Genomic DNA, 25,455 nt, shown 5'->3' with positions numbered 1-25,455 from the left:
TGGACCTAACCATTTGCTAGACCTGAAACTTTTGTCATACAAGACTGTATTTCTACTGGCTTTATGCTGCTCGAAGCGTCCTAGTTAGATCTCTTTATTCTCTGTTGATCCTGCCGCATTTCAATGCAATGATGATTTCTTAAGATTAGTCCCGGTGGGCTTGGAAAAACATACAAGACCTTGTTATTCACAGAAACCTGTCATTATTCATACTTTCACAGAAAACTTGCTCCTTGATCCAGTTAAAACTATACAGAGTTATGTTCGCCGTACTCAGTCTATCAGACAATCCAACTCCCTATTTGTCAAACACACCTCTCCTCATGACAAAGTAGCTACAGTTACTATATCTAGATGGATAAGCTCAGTTAACAGGCTGAGTGGTTAGGCTGGTTCTGGTGGTTCGACTAGATCTACCTCATCTTTGACCGCCTTCTCAAAAGGAATGTATTTAGATGCTGTATTAGAAGCTGGTAATTGGTCCAGAGCTTTTACGTTTCAGAGATTTTATTATAAACAATGTAATGAGTCTACTCTTTCTGATATTGTTCGAAACTCATAATATAAAAAAAAAATATGAATGAATTTATATGTTATTTAATAAACAATTGTTTGAGACCATAAATTCTATTTTAACCATTTGGTTGCTCTACAGTCTCATTGTGTTTGTGGCTGGTAGGTATGCTATAAAATTGATATTTTGATTCGTGAAAATATAATTTTATTAATACCTACCAGCCACAAACTTTTATTTCCCACCTTTCCTCCCCTATCTCCTCCATAGCGACCAACATGGTTTGCGGGGACATCAAGACATGGTGCAAGGAGTACATGTGGTACACGGGAGAGGTTGGGTGATAGTGGTACATAAGTCATATCCGGCAGTGCAGGGTTATATTTATATACATGTTTATTTTTGGGAAAGTATAAGATACAGTTTGAGGGTTGTGAGAGGGATCTCATTGTGTTTGTGGCTGGTAGGTATTAATAAAATTATATTTTCACGGATCAAAATATCAATTCTTCAGCAGTCCAAAAACGTCACAGCAAAGTGTATGGAAACCCTATCGCCCCCTGTCACGTTAAATAAGGCCCGGGCGTTATATTTGGTCCGGGTGAGTGTTACATGTGAAATCCATGTACAAAATTGATAGAACGGAGGGGGGGGGGTCCAAAAATTGTTTACTTTGACGGACCCAAAGCATGCACATTATCATTGTTATTTAAATTGTTACAATTTTTTGTTTAGTAGGCCATAAAATTAAAAATTAGAAGCTCTTTTGCAGACTAAATGTTAAATGTGTTTGTTTTATATACTATATCGTTTTTGCTTAGGTCGTCTTTGTATTGCACCCGGGCCAAATATTACCCTGGTCTGGATGTAACGCTACACCCCTCCTTCTATTCATTTCTCCTTGGATTTGATAAATATAATAATATTTAACCCTGTCAGATGTATGTGCTGAGTGCGTATTGGCCTGTACAGTGTACTTTGAAAGGAAATGAGCCATTGCAATATACTTGGATTTTGTAATCCCCAAGGAGAATTGAATAGAAGGAGGGGGTTGATTGGGTTTCCGTACACTTTGCTGTGACGTGGACTGCTGAAGGACTAGTTTTTGCGCAACAACAATAACAAAGGCAGCTGATCTAATGTAACCAAACATGAGTTAGTATATGGTGAATCTTCATCAAATGCCAGAGATGCACCAGATGTCTGGTTATCATTTGTGTTATTGTTTACAATCTTTATTATTGTTGTTACGCAAAAACTAGTTCTTCAGCAGTCCAAAAAAGTCACAGCAAAGTGTACGGAAACCAAATCGCCCCCTCCATCTATTCAATTCTCCTTGGTAATCCCTATATCATGCACTGCAACTCAATGTTGTAATTTGTAAACTATGAAATATGTTTGTTAAAGAAGTCTAATTTTGAAATTTCTAAAGTTTGCACCATCGGGTTGGAAAGATATATGGGGATTAGAAAATGTGAGTTTTTTTTTACAAAAACTTCTTTGATTTTAAGGTTTGAGTATGAATTATATAAACACCTGGCATTCGGTCTCATCTTCACAAGTTTGCTGACAACCATCAACAGTAGGGCTGCTAAAGTCTTTGTAACTTGCAGGGTTCATGTCAGCAGACAACTTGGAAAAATAATTACTCAGTAAATCATTGTATTAACTCGTACTGGTAAAATTTAATACAGTGTTTGTTGCAAAGACTCAATTCCTTTATTGATTTTTGGGTAATTAGTGCTTTATAGGGGCTTGCGAGTTATGAGTTGTTCTAGAATAGGAGATATTGATATTTTGAATAATATGAGTAGGGCACAGACAAGACAAGACTATTAACACATTCAATTTGTTCTTCAATCCACTAAAAGTGCATATAAGATTCTGAACATTATGCTTAGAAGCTTTATCTGCAGACCAAGAATGAAAGAGTTAACTTTGCTGCTCTGTCAAGGTTTGACAATAGATTAATAAAAATACAGATAGAACATAAGATGTCGTCTTTGCAAGATTTAAGGGCTTTTCATTCACACTAATCTTTAGACAAAATCCCAAATGAGTTTAGTGCAGGCAGTGTTGAATTACATGACAGAGAGAGGTCATGTGCGTAACTCCTTTGGGCCTCTACCTTACGGTTATTGTGAATAAAACCGCTAAATTTGAAATTACTTCATGTAGTGTTCTATCTGTATTGCTATTCATCTAAGGGGTTGATAATGCAAGCTCTTTATAGAAATTTCAATATGTAACAATCAAAATAAAGTATATTTATTGATCGACTATAAACAAATTAATTTGATGTTGATTTGGCAGCCATCCAACTTTAACTGCAAACTTTGATTTCAAAATTAAAAGTTCCCCATCTCAGTTTCTACACATGTGGGTGAAGTAATTAAATTTTGCTCTGCACAGACAAAATTCAAATCTCCTGTTTTAAACCAGCCTGGTAAATCTTGCCTTGACAAAAATGTACACACAATTCGCAGAGCAGTTTTTCTCTTTTTTACACGATAATGAATGAGTAATTTTGTGAATTTATATTGCTCATTTTCTTATAATCAAATTACCATTTTTTAAAACTCTAGGTGAGTTGTAATCAAAACAAGATGTCACTAATGTAAAATGTTAAAAGAAGGCGAAATATAACTAAAGACCTACATGTTGATTACCTAGTGCATGTAGTACTATTGATTGTTAGAAAACCTCTGGTTCCAGTTGTAACACCTACATATGGAGACTCTACATTCGTCTAATTTGTCATCTATTGATCAAAGTGAGGATAAAGTAGAACATCAAAAGTGTCCACAGTGGATATTGTGATATAGCGAACAGGATTAAGGGTATACATCACAAGAGTTTCTAGTTCAGAGTTGAGAACTCTTGTATTGTGGATATCAAGATCAATCCTTTGTTAATCTGCAGATTGATATATCCCGCAGTGTAATTTTTCCCTTACAAGAATAACAGAAATTAATATATTATGCAGTGTTAATCAATTTCAAGGGATCCAACACTAAAATTTCAAGCTCTGGGTAATCAAAGCTCTTCCCTTGATTTGGTATGTGCGGGTCATGATACCAAACAAGAACTAAATTATTTTTGTTTTGACTCTAACCCTCCGGTTTTAGAAAAAATAACAAGATTAGTAACATATCTGCGATCCTTATTGGCAAAAATCGTTTTCTTGTATTATTGATAAATTTCCTATTGACAGTTTTGAATCTCCACTGGCAAAGGAATAGGTTCAGCCGGTCCAAAATTAATTCAAATAGATCAATGGATTTCCTGACAACAACTTTTTCCTCCAAGAAAAGGGAAAGGATGGGTCACAGGGCAAAGTTTAGTTGGTGCAACGTTTACTCCAGCAACATTTGCTCCAGTAACGTTTACACCATCAACGTTTGCTCCAGTAATGTTAACGCCATTGCCGTTTACTCCTGCAGTGTTTACTTCATCAATGTTTACTCCTGTAACATTTACGCCATCGCTGTTTACTCCATCCACATTTACTCCTTCAATGTTTACTCTATCAACCTGTAAATATAGCAGTTCCATGGATGCACTGTATGTAGTTTCAATATCAACATTAAAAAGCCTTTAAACATATCTACACTACTGCCCCTTAATAGAATATAAAAACTGCATTTTTGTACTTTCCTGTGATGATACTTGAAGTTTTACTTTCACTAAGAAATAAATGATGATGGTATTTGCCCTTGATTTTATCTTACTACCCCACAATTTCATTTTCATTAAGCCCTGGGTTTAAAACTTTGAAAACTTTACTATCTAAGTTGCAGCTTTAGTTTTTAAGGGGGATACAACTAAAACCCTGATAGATTTCAAAATTAATTTCAAATCAAATTAAAGTACAGTGAGTACATGGGTGTAAACAGGATGCAGTGGTGATATTTCTTAAACTCACAAAACCTCTTATATACTGTCATTATACGAGGCTTTATAAATGTGTGCAATAGCCCCCATTCATCATCATTTATTCCTAGTGGTGAAGTATTTGGGGTTAAATTATCCACAAAAGCCATCTCACACGTTCCATCATCCCTTAAACAATTTTTTTTTTCAAGTATAAGGATAGGGTAGGGTTTACATATTTTAATGAAAGCTTTATTATTAAAAAAATTATGGGTGGTTTTTTTCTCATAAATAAACTAACATGCTGGCTCCATTATGACTTTGTAATTGTAATAAGTTTTAAAAAAAAGAAGGTTGGAAAAAATAAGTTAGTGTGTTCTAGTGGAAGTTTTTTTATATACTCCTAAAAATTTTCCCCCAAATCATCATGCTTTAAACAAATATGAAACTATTGTCATGCTCTGAAACTTTGAAATTTAAAATATTGCAATTAGGTTCAAATATATAGTTCTGCAAGAATGTTAATAAAACCATACAATATTTAAACCAATAGAAAGCACTGTTTTTAAAATCACTTTAACAACAACCAAATATTTGGTTCACAAATGTAAAAAGGAAAGTCAGAATTTTTAAATAAAATTTGTTAATAAAAATGTTCATGCTAGAAATGTAAAATATCTATTATCAAATATATAAATAAATAAAAATATTTTGACTTAAACTAATCATCTTTAAGCCGACATTTAAAAAAAAATTGGCCTGATCAGTTTTTTGTCATTTTTAAATGTTTTTTTTTATTTAAGACTGGTTAAGTGACAGGGTGAAATACATTCCAGTAGTAAAGGATGTGACCGGCTATGTATGGTACTTGAACTGAGTATGCAATATTGTGGACAAATTCTTTAGGATTCACTTGAGTCATATAAAACGTTTCTACAATAGCCGGTCACTCCCTTTAATAACTAAACTATGATAGTTAAAATTGCATTTACATTTATTAATAAACTTGCATATTATGGCATGGGATTGGGAATATATCAGCCAATTGCATTTACATTTATTAACAAACTTGCATATTATGGCATGGGATTGGGAATATATCAATTGCATTTACATTTATTAACAAACTTGCATATTATGGCATGGGATTGGGAATATGCCAATTGGAAACAATGTTTTCAAATTACTAACGTTACGTACTATAAACTGAAAGTTTATAATATTAATAATTCAGCAATTTCAAATGCGGAAACAGGGGGGGGGGATTGGGAAGTGGGGGTACATCCGCGCCCCCTGACGTAATTTATTTTTTTTTGGTGGGGAGACGCCCCCCCTTAAGATTTGAGGCAAAAAATGTTCCCAATTTAATAAAAAAAATGTTCTTAATTTCAATATTGTATGTGCCCCTTTTTCAAGTTATTTGAAGGAATTATGATATTAAATACAAAAACAAAAAACTTGGTATATCAAATCATAGATAAGAAGATACGTACTTAAAATTAGGAACAAAAACATGTAAGTTAAAAATTTAGGATTTTATGAGCAAAGTTTTCAAAAAAAGAGACACTTTCCATGCACAAGACGCTTTAAATCGACTATTTCTGAAATTTTAAATTCACAAAAGACTTGAGACAATCAACTTGAATCTTGACTTTTATCCCGAACCCCTAAATACAAATTGTCTCGCGTTAATTATCCAAATCTTAAAACAAAGTGAAAACTACTCTAAAAACATTATAATACTTGTAAAGGAAGGCTGTGTAGGATGATTCCAAATTTACAGCAGCTGCACACTGAAATAATATTCATTAAAGGAACTGTAGACGTGACCCTACATTTCAAAATGACATGTCTGAATCACAACGATACCCTTTATATCTCTATTAACAATGAGGAAGATATCGTTGTTTATTAGAATTATTCCACAAATCACTTATATATATACACCTGTAATTGAAAATACAAATTTCTGTCATTCATCTACAAACAAAGTTGTAAAGAACCATGAGGCAAACTTAAAGCTAACCGACAGTTGAAACAAAAAAATATTTTTTTCTGGTAAAGGAGGGCTTTTAACTGTTATTTTGATAATGATAAAAATATTACCGCAATATTAGATCTAAACTTCCTAGTAATGGCTGCTGTATTCCAGAATTCCAAACTTACTTCCCTGCTTTCAAAACTGAAGGAACGAAACTCTCCAAAACACTAAAGAAAAATGATTTTTTTTCCAGCAAAATTTTTTTTTTTTTTCACAATTAAAGTTTCTATACAGCTTGCAAACATAGACCCAAGGTCAAAACATTGGATGAGAATGCCCTAATCTTCGTTGCATGATCTCTATGTTCACTGCGATAACTTTTGAATTTAAAGGATAACTGCTAATCCATAGAATTTCATCTCAAAAAGTTTTGGCTTCTGATCAAATTGGTATTGCCTACTGCCTAGGATTGGAATTAAATGTGAATTTTAAAAACCTTTTTAAAATTCCGTCAGTTATTAGTTTACATACTGAAATCAATTTTCAATTTTCAATTTTTTAAATATTTACAATCAATATATTTATTTGACAAAGACATAAATAGATTTACAGTTTCAGGGATTCATGACTGTGAGAAAACAGACGTGAGAAATTATGTACTGTCGTCTCTGACTTAAAATGAAATATAATCAAATAAAAAAAATTACTCCTGTGATAAGAAAGAGAAGAAGTAGAGACCCAAATGTCACCAGGTTATCCATCTGGAATTACAATTATTCCGTCATTTATAATTTTTCTAATTGTTTATATTCAATACGCATCAACCAATCAGGCCCTAGTCATAGAGAAAAGGATTATGTACGGTCAGAATGTTGGAAATCTACCAATATGAAAACAGGAAAATCTTTCAAATTCTAAATTCTTATTTTTTATTAATTTACGTAAAAAATGATTGCAATGTAAAGAAGTAATAAAAAGTACAAAGACCCTATTTAACATATACAGGGTGTCCCAATAAACATGGGAATTCAGTGACGAATTCGATATCGTCTTTTCAAATAATTCTTTGATTTAGTATAGTGATACCTACTGAGAAAGCTGTAATCTGTTAGAGTTTCGTCTGCTATGAGTACATTTTGTTTGTTTATGTTTTGACTGCATAAGGGTGTACTTAGTAAAACAAGAAAATTGCAGTATACAAACAGAGTAAACTTGTATGTCTTCACTGTTCATCTTGCGGAGACATTATAGACACATCTTTTCAGTCTTTTACCCTTTTCATTAAATAAACTCTAGCAGACATAATAATATTATGGCTTTTGAAATTAGGTATTACAGTTCTAATTCATAACAAAGACGATATCCAATTCGTCACTGAATTCCCATGTTTCTTGGGACACCCTGTATCATATTATTAATTGAAACTGTGTTTCAATGAAATACTTAACATGATTAGCTTAAATCATAACCATAAATAGACAACTATAATTGTTATTGGCAGCTAAAGATTTAAAACTTTGTATTGAATAATTGTTATTGGTAGTTAACAAGGAGCACGAAATAGGAGGGAGATATAACTGACGCGGCCCGCCCTACCATATGATCATACATGCTTTGCAGACGGGACTCCATTTGTATAAGAAATATTTAGAATAGGTTATTGTATAATGTACATTAGACAAATATTTCTTATTCAAATAAACTACCTTCTGCAAAGCATGTATAATCATATGGTAGGGCGGGCTGCGTCAGTTGTATCTCCCTTCTATTCTATACTCCTTGGTAGTTAAAGATTTAATAAATTCTCTGAGTTGATGGTTGAGCAACTGGCGCTTGAACTCTTATTTGCCATTTGAATCATTAAAACATTTATAAAACAGGGTTCCCTCTGAACTACTTTTTTCGGGGTAAAAAACTAAATTTATTATTTAAAATTTTTTTATTTTTTTGTAAATTCTAACTTTTTGTTATTAAAAAAATTTAAAATAAATTATGACATTTATACTTTATTATTTTTGGGTTTTTACAACATTGCAAGCATATTTTATTAAATCCGATTAATTATTAATAGTCTTTACGTTTAATAAGCTATAATTTTTTGCAAGGTTACATCATGTTACCAGCTAACTATTGATTAAAAATTATTAATATATCCATGTACCCGTAAATGTTAAATTCAAATACATCGGAAGAATTTATAAAGTGTCTTTTTGTTAATGGAATGCTGCAGATATTTAGTTTTTTTAATTAAATAATTATATGGAGCTCTTTCAAACTGTTCCAGCATATTCATTGCTTTTTTTCTATTTTTGAGAGTTTTTCATAATAGTATAAAACCCCTTGAAATATTGTCAAGACGACATTTAATAAATTATTTTGATCTCAAAATCGCTGGGGTAAACTTAAATCTTCAACCCCGGTGTTTTTTTCACCATAACTCAAAACCGGCTTACTCTTTGTCTAGAACGCTCAAAATGGATGTAAAAACAGTTTTACATGTTGATTTTGTCAAAAATATTCTTTAACCCACCATAGCTTTGATACATCTATTTTTTCTTAACTAGCTGAGGTGCCTTGCGTTGCCCGTGGAATGAAAAAAAAACTAATTTTAAAAAATAGTTTTTTAAGCCTATACAGACGCTATACCTTTGCAATCTGATGGCGTATGACTTCTGCATAGATAAAACAGCCAAAGTTTTAAATATCAAAGATTTATACCATCAGGTTGCAAAGGTATAGGCATTACTGAAGACTTGCTTTTTCGCTTTTAAAATTACATCAAAAGTTCTAAATTTCAAATATTTATCTTAAAACATTTATCATATTTGAAAAGCCAATGACTTCTGCAAATTTTTGCAAAACTAAATTTGTCAGAGCTGAAAACTTTAGAATGATGGATATATATTAATGCAATAACTCCTGGTTTTACTAAATCTGAGATTATTTTAACACGCATTCGATATCCAAGAAAGAAGTATAAAATTCAACCAATCAACATATCATGTTAAGATGTACTCTTTAACTTTTGAAAAACCGGTTTTTTTCTGGTGTTAATTGTGTCATATTAATTGAACTAAACAACAATTAAATAAATTAAGTTTTGGATTAATGTTTATTAAGACTAACGTTTAAAATGATGATAGTCCTATGATGTGATAAAATATATTTTTTAATAAGTTCATATTAACATGATTAAATTTAAAGTTGCTTAAATGCACTAAAAGCCGGCGTGAACAGCTGATTTTAATTCAATCGGATATTAGTTCAATCAATCGTATCTGTAATTGTTATCAAACGTAACTTTTATACAACAGAGGTATCCAAAAAGAGGAATAAGAATAAAATCAAAAGTGTATCCATTGAATACTCAGATTAAACGATCAGAGCTGAAAACTTTAGAATGAAATATCCAGAGAAGCTCCTAAAGTCTTGATATCCAGATTAAATATTGCTTGTTCTCCACATGAATTTAAACTCCAGATTAATTATTCGACGGGATACCTGGATATTTCATTCTAAAGTTTTCAGCTCAGGATAATTGATATCTCATTCTAAAGTTTTCAGCTCAGGTGATTTAATTGTCATGATTTTTTGAGACACTTTTAAAGATTTTTATTTATTTATTCATTTATTTATTTATATCGAATATCTATGTGAATCTACAATATTTTCAACAACTTGTATCACACCATTGGTGGCAGGGATATCCATATTTATTACGCCCGAACCTTCCAACTTCATACGATCTGAAAAATATTGAATTTCAAAAATTAGTAAACAAGAATAATTTTTTAAGCAGTAACAACTGTTTTGTGCTTAAAAAACAGTACAGTACGTGTACAGTACAATACAATAGAGTAGAGTAGAATAGAGAAGAGTACAGTACAGTGCAGTACAGTACAGTACAGTACAGTACAATACAGTTCTGTACAGTACAGTACACTACAGTACAGTACAATACAGTACACTACAGTACACTAAAGTACAGTACAGTACAGTACAGTACATCAGTACAGTACATCAGTACAGTACAGTACACTACAGTACAGTACAGTACAGTACACTACAGTACAGTACAGTACATTACATCAGTACAGTACAGTACAAATTACATCAGTGCAGTACAGTGCAGGTCAGTGCAGTACAATACCGTACAGTACAGTACATGTATGTTGTTGTATAGTACAGGACAGGACAGTTCAGCACTGCAGTACAGTACATATTTGACCTGGTCTGCTGTATAGATTAAGTTGGTTCCCGTTTGCCATTGTTATCACTTGATGAGACTTTAATCCAGCGCTGTAAATAGTCCTAAACAAAAATTTAGGAACAAAATAAACTAATGAACTGTTCCATAAAATGCAAATTAAAATGGTGTAAGGGAGTAAGACATTTCTTACATTTCTGGCACTAAAGTAGTCCTGCAAAAAAGACATGGTAATGTGCACTACAAATTATTTTGAAGGAAATGAAGTCATGCCTTTTATTTCTTGTTATCCATACAAGTCATAGGAAAAAGTAATTTTCAATTGAACAGCCCACTGAAAACGGTCAATTGTGTTCACAAATAAACTTTAAATAATTGGAGATTTTTCCGGAAACAAGTCATTTAAAAAAAATAAGTGCGACTTTATTTCCCATGACTTTTTTTCAAAGAACTTAAGTAAATTTTGGAATTTAAGTACTTTTTTCCATGACTTTCTTAAATGGATTCTATAAAGGCTCATTTCTAAAAACCTCATAGTTTATAGGATTATGTATAAAATCATTTTTATAATACTGAACAAACAATGTTCTCCACAAAGATGAGGCTTAAATGATGACCTGGAACTTTCTAAAGGTTGAAATTAGTTTTTTAAAATTCTTATTCTGTGTAGGTATAGGTATAACCTTATACCTAAAATTTGCGTGTTAAAGGCAGGGCTTCCCTTTTTGTCTTACATACTTATTAATGATATGATTGAGAACGAGCTTGAAGAGCTTCTTGGGATTGGTGATCAGTTCCTCCAGCTCCTTCATCGACATGTTCATGAAGGCTGCGTTGGTCGGGGCAAATATTGTCCAAGGTCCAGCTGAGCAAAAAATATAAGGTTAGATGTTGGAAATTCTTTTAGCCAATTAGCCAAACTGAACGATTAAAAAAATTGTCACAATTCGCAATTTCAAGTGACGCTAAAAATTTTTACACGTTGAACACTGGTACCCTGGAAAACTACAGAAAACTTCTTCCTTCAAATGTGAAAGTATTCAAATTCCTGAAGTAATACAAATATAACATTATTTATGACTGATAAATAAAGAAGAAATTTATTCAGGAATTAGATTAAACAAATTCCCATCATCATATTACAAATTTGCTCATTTACAATCTTTAAAGCAAAAACAATCTAAATTGGGACTGGATCTATGTAATTTCAAGTGACCCTCAAGTAACGTACTTTTGAAGAGAAACTTTAATAGAAAATAATCAGTTTTCAAAATTATAAACTTGAATATCAAATTTATACTTGGTCAGATGTTGTGAATCTATAAATAGAGACCCTTAAAACTGAAACATAATTTCTTTGAATAGTAAATTTTTTTATTAGAAATTAATTATGAAATTCTTACTATTGTAATCTGTAATTTCTTTGTCAAGTCTTGTCGCCTGAAGAGCTTTTACAAATGTTGTAAACCGGTTTTCTGGGTCTAACTGTAAACAAAAATAAATAACCGGTTTTCTTGGTCCAACTGTAAACAATAATAAATAAACCGGTTTTCTGGGTTTAACTGTAAACAATAATAAATAAACCGGTTTTCTGAGTCTAACTGTAAACAATAATAAATAACCGGTTTTCTGGGTCTAGCTGTAAACAATAATAAATAAACAGGTTTTCTGGGTCCAGTGTAAACAATAACAAAAAACCGGTTTTTAGGTCTGACTGTAAACAAAAATAAATAAACCGGTTTCCTGGATCCCACTGTAAACAACAATAAATAAACCGGTTTTCTAAATCCAATTATCAGTAAACTTTCTATATAATAAAACAAGAGATTCATATATAGTTCCCTATAGCCAGCCAAACGGCTGAACCGAATGGGCTAACATTTTTTGTGGACACTCATGGGTGGCCGGGGAGTATTATGGCTAAAATAAATCGACTTTTTTTCAAAAAAAAATTTCTGTAAATCTTTTTTTTTCAAATTTTTTTTTTAGACTGGCAATGCCGGGCCCTTCAGATAGTAGTTAATAAAAAAAAAATTAAAATTGGTTTCATGGTTCCGATTTAAATATAAATGCTTTCTAAGATAAAAAAAATGAAAAGATGTATTTAAAACTAAAGTGTTTTTTTTACAATTTCTAAATTAAATTTTTAAAAGGAAATGAAAACCTCTTAAAAAATTGTTCTCAATTAATCTACCCAAGTAACAAAAGTGAAGAATTTCCCCAGATTCTCCAACCGTGGTGACTTTCTTTAAGGAATTTCCGAGGAATTTCTCGAGATTCATTTCCTGTAACTGATTCCACGGAAATTCTCGAGAAATTCCCTAGAATTGGTCCCCAAGATGAGAGATTTTTGTGGGATAAGTTTTGAGACTCAGTTTCGAGAAATTCCTGAGAAATTCTCAGGAATTTTTCCCCACGAAATTCCTCAGAATTTCTCCAGAAATATTCTCTGGAAATTCCTGAGAAATTCTTAGGACTTTGTCACCATGTGTACGGATTTTAAGGGGAATTTAATAAAAGAATTAGTCTTGAGGAATTCCTGGGAATTTCTCCGGAATTTCACACCAAGAAATTCCTGAGAAATTCTCCGGAATGTTTCTCCGGAAATTCCTGAGAAATTCTTAAAAATTGGTCATTAAGTTTACGGATTTTTCGGGAATTTGATGAGAGAATAAGTTTCGAGAAATTTCTGAGAATTTCTCAGGAAATTTTCTCAAAAAATTCCTAAGAAGATGGTTATACTTCTAAAAAGTTGGATAGGCAATATAGTTGTTAAGTTATTCACTACTTATGTTAGTGAATATTTCAAGATATTCCTGAGGAACTCTTGAGAAAATCTTAGGAATAGTTCCAGGGAAATTCTCAGGAATTGGTTCTGGAGACCTTTTCGCTACAAATTTTCTCTGGTTTTTCTGAAGAATTAGTTACAAGAAATTCCTTGGATAGAGTTACGGGAATTTCCTCGGAATGGGTTACAAGAAATTCCTTGGACCTGGTTCCTCGGAATGAGTTACGAGAAATTCCTGGGAAAACCTGTCGACATTTTCACCGGATTTTTCTGTGAAAGATTCCTGGGAATTTCCGCGGATTCCCAGGAAAGATTCCTGGGAATTTCCGCAAAATTGTTACTTGGGTGGTTTTAAACGTCGAACATGGTTTCAATGTCTTAACTTCGTTTTTAGGAATTTTAATAAAAGAATACACTTGTAAAGACATAAATCATTTTTTTTATAAGATGCCATTTTTTCGGGTTTCTCAGGACAGGGTTTTGTAAACAATGTAAATGAAGTGTCTAATATACTGTAATAAAATTGAATTGAATCAATTTAAGACTAAGTCACCTTGAAAATTTCTAACAATGTCGATAATTTTAGATTAATAGACCAATTGAATTGTTGTTATCTATTCTATAAATTTAGACCTGGGCTTGACCGGTAAAAGTGTGAATGCTAACCAAATAAATCGCCCCCCCCCCCCATTCAACAAGGAAAAGCGTTAAAGATTAACTACTTAATGCATGCTAAAACCTGGGATGGGGGGGGGAGTAAGGTCTATGGGAAACTATGTTTTAGGTCCTTAATTTTAGATATTAAAATTTTCTGTGAAAACCAATATAATACATTGCGTGGAATTGAAAACTGATTGTTTAGAAAAATAAAGTAATGTATAATGCCCAGACATGATATATATTGCACATCAATTACTTGTTTTTCAGTTAAATAATGAAAGAGAAAGAGTTCAGTGAACTGAAAACTTTTAATAGTCTTCATGGTTCAAGTCATCCTATAATTTTTTACGTCTATATCACTTTATCACATATTATAGGGTGTCCCAATAAACATGGGAATTGAGAGACGAATTGAAAGTCGTCTTTGATTTCTGATATTTAATGCATGGTAAAGAAAGTCAGTATAAACGAGGCTGGTAAGGCTGATGAGCTTTTCATAAAGTGGGCTAGAACTTTCTTGTATCCTAAAAATTGACGAAGATATTAAATAATAAGATATCTTTGATTTTTTATTGAAAATGAAATTGAAATTACAAATGTGTCTAAATCTCCGTCAATTTTGAAGATATAAAAATGTGTAGACCAATTTATGAAAATCTCAAGACCAGGCGTTTTCGATATCAAATGTTTCAGCTGGAATACTGCAATAATTGTGTTGGCGCTTGGATCGAAGGCGATAAAAAAGTCGTCACTAAATTCCCATGTTTATTTTGGGAAGCTCTATAAACATGCTTTACAGGGCCGGTCTGTCATTTAATTTTTCAAGTGATCCTTTATTTAAAGATAAACATGACCGATTTACAATGGTACCCTTTAAAACCTGAAGATATCATCGTTTTTCTAGCTAAATTTTAACAATTTCATCTCAACGTTTTTGCAGGAAAATACGAAAACTAAATAAAAACCGCAATTAAAAATATATCCATAGATGCATTTTTGCTTAGATATATATTGAAAGGATATTGATACAAATCAGACATGCAGATACCTTAGCAAGTTTGCCCTCTATCGCAATTTGGCTATGATTGTCTATGGCTATTTCATGCATTCTGACCTATATATCCATAGAGTAATAAGTAATAAGTAGATATTTGAATATTAGTATTGATTAATAGATACAAACTTAATATGGATTTAAATAAAGAAAGAAAATCTAAAGATTGGTCAATTCCATAAAATCCCCCTTAGAAATACGATCACTCTGTATACAAGTGTACAGTGTTAGATACGTAAACATATCGTGATGTATACAACCGACCACTCTATTAATTAATTAATAGACAGGTCGTTTGTGTACATCTGAGCTAAGCTTCACCTCTTCGTTTTATTACTCTATGGATATTTAGGTCAGAATGCATGAAATATATTCATTGTATAAATTGATTATTTTAAACTGTGTTTTTTTAAATTGACTTTCGCAGAAAATTGTCAAAGTTTAACACTATTTATCTCGAAAAACAAGGATATCTTTTACATTATTAATATCATAAAAGTGTTAAATCAATAATTTGACAAAGTTTAAAATGAAACCTGTAATGTTTGAAGAAGATCTCCGACTGTTGGTGGGAAGAGAACTCGGTCTAGTTCATGAACTAAACCATGATGAGCTGGCAGATCATGGTTTCCAATCTTGGCTCCGTTTATTGTCAGAACCTGAGGAGTTAGGATTGGAACATATAATCTTACACTAAATTTACTTAATTTTGTTTACTGTGCAGGACTGATATATTTTTTTATGTTCAGAGGTCATAACTTTTGTTTGGAGTCTCGTTAATCTTGAACGCGTGATTTCGATATATAATGTGGTCACTTTTAGATCGAAAGAATAGCTGGATCAAAAAGCTGCATCATCAATTCACAACACAACGTGTCAGAGAAATTTGACACCTCTGCATGGAACACAAATATTAACTTTCTATTATACTTAATTTGAAATTTATGGCCCAAGAGATCAAATTGATGAATATATAGTATAAAAAACAAAATTTGAAAAACAGAAAGCTGCAGCTCTGGGCAATATGCGTAATATTACGGAGAAAGGAAAGCAGAAATAAATGTCAAAAAGCATTTTTCCCTTGTCTACGATTACAATGAGTGAGGAACAGAATATTGATGTATGATCAGCTAAATAAAAGATTCAACAGCTAGAAAAAATTCACTGTTCTTTTTAAAATTTTGTTAAAAAAAGAAAAATATTACTTTTTGATCTCTCGATTCAAGTTATCCCTTCAGGGTTTTACCACCAAAGAGGAGTTATAGTCACCTTCCTAAGCTAGTTGTAGAACAATGATTGATCCCGAGAATAATAACATAAAGAGGAGTTATAGTCACCTTCCTAAGCTAGTTGTAGAACAATGATTGATCCCGAGAATAATAACATAAAAGTTTGACTTCAGGGGACATTTTTAGATTCAGGGGACATTTTTAGATACAATTCAGGGGACATTTTTAGATACAATTCAGGGGACATTTTTAGATACAATTCAGGGGACATTTTTAGATACTGAGTTTAATATAACCGTAGCCTGATCTCTAATAGTTCTCATTCTTATCGTGAAAAAAAATAAAACAGCCAAGAACTATTTTCCACCTAATCGCTTTATACTTGTACTGTTAAATTAATTATCACTTTGTAATTGTAAACTCGTTCATGTACACAGATACATGCATTTTAGCAATGAACTGTATACAGCAATCTAAAGTTTCATTTGAATGGAACTGAGCTTTTGCCACAAACTTAAATTTTCTAAATCTTTGAAAGTTACAAAAATAAATGGATTAGAAAATTTAAGTTTTTGGCTCAATTCCTTTTTGGAAACAATCCCTCGATTACAAACCTTTAATTACCTTTCCTCTGACAATATGGTTTTTAATAATTCTCTCCAGCTCTTCAGGGTTTTGCTTTAGTTTCTCAATTCCCTTAAACAATTGTTTTGAATAAATTAAATCCAAAGTTAAAAAAGATCATGTTACGTAACGGTATAATTCTTAGTAAAGGAATTGAGCCTTTGTCACAAACTCAAAACTTCTACTATCTTTGCAATCCGATTGTGTAAACCTTTAATATTTAAAACTATAATTATTTGATCTAACACTATCCATAGTTTGAAATATCAAAGGTTGATGACGTATTGGGATGCAAAAATAAAGAGATTAGAATATTAGAGTTTGTGGCAAAGACTCAAATCCTTTAACATAGTAAAACCATGTCCTGTGCAAAATTGTTAAAATATGTAGATGATTGTATATATATCTGGACAAAAATCGAGTCTTTGTTAAGTTTCTTAAACTCATGTACTTATTGCCTATAGACCTGAGTTTCAGTGTCAGCTATAGGCCAAATAACGAGTTAAACTATCTTTCCTAGCAATGTTATACAATATATACACTCTGGAGCCAGAAACTTAAGAGATTACTGTTAAAAAAAACTCCCGGGATCATTTGTGTAGATTTTGATAAAACCGCAAATGAAAATAAACAATAATATCTAATTTATACTTGATCATACAAAGCTTTAAATGGTATCAATTGTAAATCAGGCATTGCCATCTTTGCATGAAGGTTTCTTAAAATTACACTTACAGTCCCTTTAAGTTTCGGGCTATTATGCATGTATAGAATGTATATATTGTTTAAACTGTACATACATATTAATGTGTAATTGTAACAAAGTAAATGTAAGTATTAATGTAATGTATAAGATTAACAGTTATTGAGATAAATGAGAATACAATGAAAGCTTCTCTATTCTTATCATCAAGGAGAATGAGCTTATTTGTTATTAATGTATATTACCTGACTCATGCCTCCCAGCTTTTCAAAAAATGTGAAAAAAGCTGCATCTGTAGGTGAGAACACAGTATACTCTCCTAATCAGAAAAAAAGTTATAAAAAATAAAGTAAAATGGTGGATATAGGTACGGGAAAATACTTTATTTACAAACCAAGTGTATAAATATTAAATACTAAGTAAAAGATTTACTTAATGGTTGTACCGCCTTTTAAAGGGAGTGACCGGCTATGCAAGGTAGTTGAACTGAGTATGCAGTGTTGTGGAAAACTATTTTCGGATTCATTTTAGAAATATAAAACTTTTTAAAAATCTATAAATCCTGAGTTTGAGTGCAAATTCGACGTTTAAAACTCATACTTTGGGGTGAATACGTTTTCAGAATTAGTTTTTTTTTAAATAATTAAATAACAACAACGAACAATAAAGTAAAAATTATACAGTAATCTAATTCGATGTTTAGGAACATATTTCTCAATAGAAACTTGTCAATAAATCAATGCTATAATCAATTATTTCGTTTTCATCACTATATTGAATTTCTTTTTTCTTTGAATTTATTCGCCGATTACTTCAAATTCTTCAAATGTCGTCTTTTCAATAGTTCCAGAAAATCCGCGGAAATTCTTTGAATAATAAGAAACAAGAATAATGAAAAAATAGAAACAAATAATTGAACAAGATTACTTATTTTCGATGATAAGATTACTATTTATTTTCTCAACCTGTTTCTAAACAACTAGTTTACTGTAGATTTTTTTTTTGCATTTTATGTCATAGTTATTTAATAATTTAAAAAAACTAATTCTGAAAATGTATTCACCCTCAAAGAAGGAGTCTTGAACGTCGAATTTGAGCTCAAACTCAGGATTTACAGATCTTTAAAAAGTGTAATATGTCTCAAATGAATCCGAAAGAAGTTTTCCACAACACTGCATACTCAGTTCAACTACCATACGTAGCCGGTCATTCCCTTTAATGTTCTTAAATAATTTTATAGTTAAGATCTAAGCCCCCCCATTCTCATTCTATTTGCGCCAATGAAGCTTTATTGCAGAGATTTCAGATCATGTTGAAATAGCATTGACGTACTTAGCTGCAATAACATGAAATATTTCAACATGCATTCTCTATCGATGATGTTTGGTTGGGGAAAACACAATGAAAACATAAAAAAATAAAACATTTTTTATCATTTTAATCCTTGATATTTGCATTGCATTCCAAAATCCAGGGTTGCAGGCAATGGTACATGGCAACCCTGGTAGCAATATCAATGTTACATTGCAACCCTGGTTGTAATATCAATGTTACATTGCAACCCTGGTTGTAATATCAATGTTACATTGCATCCCTGGTTGTAATATCAATGTTACATTGCAACCCTAGTAGTAATATCAATGTTACATTGCAACCCTGGTTGTAATATCAATGTTACATTGCAACCCTGGTTGTAATATCAATGTTACATTATAACCCTGGTTGTAATATCAATGTTACATTATAACCCTGGTTGTAATATCAATGTTACATTGCAACCCTGGTTGTAATATCAATGTTACATGCAACCCTGGTTGTAATATCAATGTTACATTATAACCCTGGTTGTAATATCAATGTTACATTATAACCCTGGTTGTAATATTAAAAAGTCGTATAAGTTTTGTACAAAGGAATAAAGACTAAAGTTGGAACCCCCTCTCCTGCAAATAGAGAATTGAACACCATTTAAATTAAGAATACCCCAGCCCCCCATCAGGAACATTATATTTGCGCCTATGACGCAAAATTGCAAGCTATTTTGAAAAATCATTTATCACACAAACATATGATATCCTAGACTACATATTTCAACATGAAAACTAATCCTGCCTATAAAGGGAATATAGGCGTAATTTCAAGTGACCTAAAATAATAGACTGAAAAATTTTTTTTTTTAAATCTCATATTTTTTCTGAAAATACGAGATTTGTCCCTCCCCCCCCCCCACACACTCTATGAATGAAGAGAGAGGGAGGGGGGAGGGCCAAGAAATTACATCTATATACAGTCTCTTTAAGGATTTTCAGTGTTTGTTTTAAATTTAAGATTTTATAAAAATTTATATAAATGAAATTAAGAAATATTAGGGCAGCTATCTAATATAAACATATAAATCAAGTTTATACACACTATATAACTCTGGATACTAAAGTTCTTGTTTAATATGTTGAAATGTTCTTATCTCTTTCCAATTAGTTCGAACATGATGTGTCAGTACGTGAGCCTATATATTTTGTGTATAGTTTGCTAAATTCTTCAGTTATAACTTTCAGTCAAGTTGGTTTGGATATAAAAAGGATGTCATTTTGAAGTACAAATCATGGTTTCTGAAGAATCTACAGAACGACGTGGCCTCCCTCCACATCTAGCTAAACTTTATAATATTATTACAACCACATCTCTCTTCTCATTTATAAAAGGCCGTGGTTTTAACACAAGCGGTATTCCAAAGGCGGTTGTACTACAAAAAGTGAAAGAAGCTATTCTAGAGGGTAAACATTTTGATGAAAGAAATCCTTGTATAATATTGTGTGATAGATCCCAGCAGTTGGAGAATATATTTGGAATGAAAGCACTTCATGTTTGCCAGGTTCAAACTGCTCTCGCTAAATCTATGGTTGATCATGATGCCCATGAGAACAGTTCTGATTCAGATTATGAATCTGGAACAGAAGAAGAAACAGGAGAAACACCTGCTACCGACTCCAAAGCTCCAGTAGCTAACCCTCACACTAAGTTTAAGCTCTCTGAGAAGCTGAGACAGCTGTTTGTTTCAGCAGCTCTTGTTACTGATCAGGAGCTGTTTACCTTTACTGATGCTGCTGGATTATTGTCTAGTTACATTATTTCTAGGAAAGATCATATTTTTGATTCTAGAAACATCATGGTTGCTCTAGTAGGTCAGGACCCTCTTGGAAATGTTTTCAATGTGACTGCGTTCCATAGAAGCCAAGCATCAATGTTCCTGAAAAGGCATTTGATCCCTGTACTCCAGGAACCAATATACACCAAACAAACTTCAAGTGTTGAAACTCAGACGGAAATGGAGATAAAGAACGAAGAAATAGTCAAAATTGAACCGACGATTGAGCAAATGCCGCAAATTGAAATTAGAACACGGAAGAGATGCACAAGTGAGGCAGGAGTGCATCCTATGAAAACTAGAAAGATGGTATTTTAATCCAATAAAGAATTGAACATTAATTCATGTGAAAAGTTGATATATTAATACACTATACAGTACAATTTGGATAGCTTATATCAAACATATTATGCTTGTTTTAAATATAAATGATTTATATATATTTACTACAAAATTAGATAAAAAAATTGTAAAAAAGTATATCTAAGTTGTTCTCTTTCGACAGTAGAGATTAAAACAATGTGTTTCAGCTTGAAATTTTCTTTCTTAAAGGGAGTGAGCGGTAATGTATGGTGGTTCAACTGAATATGTAATATTGTGGCAACAACATTTTTTAGGGTTTATTTGAGGCATATAAAACGTTTCTACAACAACTTTGTCTTGTATTGGTGTAAGACTAGAATATTGTTCCCCCCTTTGGGGTGTATCCTTTCAAATATAACACTATATTTACTAACCTAAATTCAGTTCTCGTCCTAGTCCAGTTTCATGAAGTAAATATGCCATCACACTTGAACCCCCCTTAAGCTCAACCTAAAATGTAAAGGAATTGATTCTTTGCCACAAACCCTTCTTTGGAACCCAATTTCATAAACCTTTGATATTTCAAACTTATATTTTTTAATCTAAAAAAAATCATATTTTGAAGGTTTACGACGTTGGAATCCAATGATATAGGGATTAGAAAATCAGAGTTTGTTGCAAAGAGTCAATTCCTTTAAAAATGAGAAAGAAGAAGGTAAACTACAGGATTATATCCACGTATGGCGACCTGAAACGTTTTAAATTTGATTATCTGAATGATGAATTTGGTCAAATAGATTGTCAAGTACAATAGACGGCAACGTAGAATGTACTGCTGTATTCTGACGTCACAAGTGGCAACAGTTTCATATTCCCGACAAAATTATTAATAATAGTAATAATATTAAGTGCATATATTACAATGAAATAAGTTCATTTGTTTTCTTTATTTTCTGTTTTTACACTTTTTATTTGATCTTGGAAAACATGTCAACTAATGGGCGAAAATGGTGTCATCAGCTTGTTATATTTGACACATGTGACGTTATGTATAATTGGTCCATTTCTCTGTTGCCACCTTTTGATAATCTATTTGAGTTCGGTTTTCTCACTGATTAATTTGCAGTAATTCGCTTCAAACTCTAATTTTCTAATCCGATTATCTTTGCACCCTGACGTCGTATACATTTGAAATTTCAAACAGTGCGGTCGTGGAATTTCAAAATTTGAGTTTAAAAGTTAGCCTAAGTCTCTTTACGAATTTCAGTCAATTTGGTTTAACCGGTTGGCCAGCCATAAATAATAATTACCCTGTTTGGTGGGAATTCATCATAAACAGAGTTGGTTCTAAATCCCTAAAAAAAAACTAAAATTAGGAAAAACATAAAAATTAAAATTTTTTTAGAGCTGCGTAAATATACAAAAGGTAAGGGGGACAGGATGTGTGTAAACATTTTACACTAACGTATTGAGATAGCTATGAATTGGTTTTATCAAAACAATAACAAAGATATTAATAAACTTTAACAATAACAAAGATGTCAATAAACTTTAAACCAGTTCCATCAGTCCCAATCTGTTATTCCTCCCACATGGGATTGCTCCAAAACAGGATTCCTCCCACATGGGATTCCTCCCACACAGGATTCCTCCCACATGGGATTCCTCCCACACAGGACTCCTCCCACATGGAATTCCTCCCACACAGGATTTCTCCCACACAGGATTCCTCCCACATGGAATTCCTCCCACAGAGGATTCCTCCCACAGTTGTTAACTAAGGATCCACATCTGATAAGATCCCAGTATTTGATTATATTATAGTGATCAAGTATGATTTTATACTTTGTCTTCATCTTTTATATTTTTTTTATTTTTTTTTTTTTTCAAATTTATACTTTAGAATTCATGCAGAGCAGAAAATGTTAGCAACTGCTCTGAGGTAGGCCAATTTGTTTTGGCTGGCCTGATAGGTATTGACTTTGGCAGCAAGTCTCTCTGATAGGACTTCTACATACTGGGATGCTGGGAAAGAAATAAAGAATTCAGGCCATTGTGGTATCCCTCAACAGCATTAGTGGTCCTGGGAACATTGTTGGCAGGATCCTCTAAATGGTTCCACACCTGAGGGGGATATCTGGAAGGTCCCCTACCCCTACCATGACCTCTGCCTCTGCCTCAAAGTAGGCTATGAGCTCTTTCACTCGGTCTGGAAAAGAGTCAACAAGGTCCAGGAACCTTTCCAAGACATCATTCTCTGGAACAATTGACTGAGCTGACAGGGGCTTCACTGCCATGTTGAAATCTGGGTTGCTTTCAAACTGAACCTTTAGACCTAGGTCACCAACCTTTCTTAGCACAGACTGGCTAAGGTGGAATAGGCATCCTTTGATGTTAGCATTAGGATATGCCAGCCTAAATGCATTTTGTGCAGCATTTTCAAAATCAGCCAGAATAATTTCAGGATTAGCATTAGGCAGAAGAAATGAAAGAAACAAAAATTGCTCCAATAAAGAATTAAAATATATCTACACTGTATTCAGTGGGAGGAATTCTGTGTGGGAGGAATTCCGTGTGGGAGGAATCCTGTGTGGGAGGAATCCTGTGTGGGAGGAATCCCATGTGGGAGGAATCCTGTGGGAGGAATCCCGTGTGGGAGGAATCCTGTGGGAGGAATCCCATGTGGGAGGAATCCTGTGGGAGGAATCCTGTGGGAGGAATCCCGTGTGGGAGGAATCATGTGGGAGGAATCCCATGTGGGAGGAATCCTGTGGGAGAAATCCCATGTGGGAGGAATCCTGTGGGAGGAATCCCGTGTGGGAGGAATTCCGTGTGGGAGGAATCCCATGGGGGAGGAAACCCGTGGGAGGAATCCCGAATGGGAGAAATCCCATGGGAGGAATCCCATGGAAGGAATTCCATGGGAGGAATTCTGCATGGGAGGAATCCCGATGGAACCCAGTTTCATGAGTGACCCTTCATGCAAAGATGGCAATGTCCGATTTTCAAAAGTACCCTAAACAGCTTTGTCTGATCAAGTATGAATTAGATATCCATGTTTTGTTCCTTCAAACTGTTTATTTTCATTTGTGTTCTCTCTGTAAAAATTGCACATTTCTTGCTTGTAAGAAACAATAGAGGAATTCACAGAAAAACAGCGTTATCTTCCTCATTTTTATTTTCCTTTAACTACCTGTTTTCTGTTCCTTGAGTTGATGCAGGGAAGGAGAAGGAAAATTATAAAACTTGTTATTTTCATGTTTTTGGTTTTTTTTTATTCTTTTAAAACATTTATCACAATATGGTACATATTCGTCATTTTAATATTAAGGTCTGAAACGAGATAAGAAGAAGTATTGGTACGATTTTATTACCATGAACTCCCTCTAGAGTTGATTTGAAAACCATATTTATCCAGCTAACTATTAGAAATTCAAAACAGTTTTGTTTTTCTCAAGATCTATTCAATAAGAAGAGTTATGATTGAAAAACATTTCAGATTTCATGATCTTACGTGAACTTTTCTTTATATCAGAATAGCACGTTTTTTAAAGAAAAATATAAGATTTATCAAAAAAGAATAATTCAGCCTTTTTAATTTTAAAAATATCAAAGGTCAACTCGACATAAGGTTGTAAAAATAGATTTTTAGAAATTTGAGGTTTGCGATGAATGTTTGTAGTTCTTGTGAAGTAAAAAATAAGTTTGACAGAATCAGCTTTGAGAGTTTAAAAAATTAATACTTAGATATTTGTATAGACATCACAATTATGAAAATTATATAAGAAAGTAGAATTGTTTCATCATTATTGTATTTCATTTCGAAGCAATACAAATTCTTTGTAAAGTTCTAAGAAAAATATGTTTTACGATTATTCATTGTTTACCAAATGATTCATGTCTTTTTTTCATTTATGTTTGAGCACTATATGTTTATCATTCTTACTCACTTCAACGTGAATTTCATAATGAACGCGCTAGAGAGTAATCATCGTGCTATTGAGTTATATTAACTGCAACATTATAGCACGTAAGCAAAAAAGTTTTGATTGGTTGCAGGATTTTCTCAAAAAAATTTAGGATATTTCCAAATTATTTTTTTTTCAAATGAAATGAAAATAAAATTGAAATAGGTTAAATGTCATTTAACATTTTACTATAATGCTTTTCACTAAGCAGCTTACAATGACATTATACAGTTTTTTCATCAAGACTTTCAGATTAAGAAAATGGGTCTTTGTCACAAACTAAAATTTTCTAATCCCTATATCTTAGCAACTAGATGGTGCAAACCTTTGATATTTCAAACTTTATATCTAAGGTCTACGGTATTGGGTTGCAAAGATAAAGGGATTAGAAAATCTGAGTTTGTTG

The 25,455-nt window shown here is 32.5% G+C and overlaps 2 protein-coding genes and 2 long non-coding RNA genes across 5 annotated transcripts in view; all 4 read right to left on the bottom strand.

Moving 5' to 3' along the window:
- Positions 1 to 3,265, bottom strand: part of LOC111711951 (uncharacterized) — a 29,606-nt gene extending 26,341 nt beyond the window's left edge. For both annotated transcript variants that reach the window (XM_023486439.1, XM_023486440.1), the window contains exons 1-2: positions 3,184 to 3,265; positions 2,051 to 2,146 (exon numbers count right to left, since the gene is read on the bottom strand). In XM_023486439.1, the coding sequence (XP_023342207.1) occupies positions 2,051 to 2,091 (41 nt within the window). In that variant the 5' untranslated portion in view covers positions 2,092 to 2,146; positions 3,184 to 3,265. The remainder of the gene's footprint in view (positions 1 to 2,050; positions 2,147 to 3,183) is intronic.
- A 1,252-nt stretch (positions 3,266 to 4,517) lies between these two features.
- On the bottom strand, positions 4,518 to 7,224 carry LOC111711952 (uncharacterized). Its single transcript, XR_002767352.1, has 3 exons — positions 7,076 to 7,224; positions 6,554 to 6,595; positions 4,518 to 4,576 (listed from the first exon to the last, which is right to left on the bottom strand). It is a non-coding gene; the product is annotated as an uncharacterized LOC111711952 (long non-coding RNA).
- Positions 7,225 to 9,968: 2,744 nt separating this feature from the next.
- On the bottom strand, positions 9,969 to 16,581 carry LOC111711950 (uncharacterized). Its single transcript, XR_002767351.1, has 5 exons — positions 15,614 to 16,581; positions 11,979 to 12,060; positions 11,314 to 11,440; positions 10,597 to 10,679; positions 9,969 to 10,114 (listed from the first exon to the last, which is right to left on the bottom strand). It is a non-coding gene; the product is annotated as an uncharacterized LOC111711950 (long non-coding RNA).
- Positions 16,582 to 16,912: 331 nt separating this feature from the next.
- LOC111711948 (uncharacterized) lies at positions 16,913 to 24,640 on the bottom strand. Its single transcript, XM_023486435.1, has 5 exons — positions 24,275 to 24,640; positions 22,392 to 22,436; positions 21,516 to 21,591; positions 17,879 to 17,952; positions 16,913 to 17,002 (listed from the first exon to the last, which is right to left on the bottom strand). Exons 1-5 carry the CDS (start codon positions 24,338 to 24,340, stop codon positions 16,913 to 16,915), a joined length of 351 nt encoding a protein of 116 aa, XP_023342203.1. The 5' UTR covers positions 24,341 to 24,640.
- Positions 24,641 to 25,455: the final 815 nt, after the last annotated feature.

This window comes from Eurytemora carolleeae, unplaced genomic scaffold, assembly GCF_000591075.1.
Source record: "Eurytemora carolleeae unplaced genomic scaffold, Eaff_2.0 scaffold1178, whole genome shotgun sequence".
NCBI lineage: Eukaryota > Metazoa > Arthropoda > Copepoda > Calanoida > Temoridae > Eurytemora > Eurytemora carolleeae.
This window is presented reverse-complemented; position numbering and strand designations above follow the sequence as displayed.

Excerpts from the sequence above, each read along its gene's own strand:
- LOC111711948 (XM_023486435.1), bottom strand. The coding sequence starts at position 24,340 with ATGAAAATAACAAGTTTTATAATTTTCCTTCTCCTTCCCTGCATCAAC. Across the intron at positions 22,437-24,274 it reads ACTCAAGGAACAGAAAACAG|GGATTTAGAACCAACTCTGT; the intron begins GTAGTTAAAGGA and ends GTTTTTTTTTAG. Across the intron at positions 17,003-17,878 it reads AGCTGGGAGGCATGAGTCAG|GGAATTGAGAAACTAAAGCA; the intron begins GTAATATACATT and ends CAATTGTTTAAG.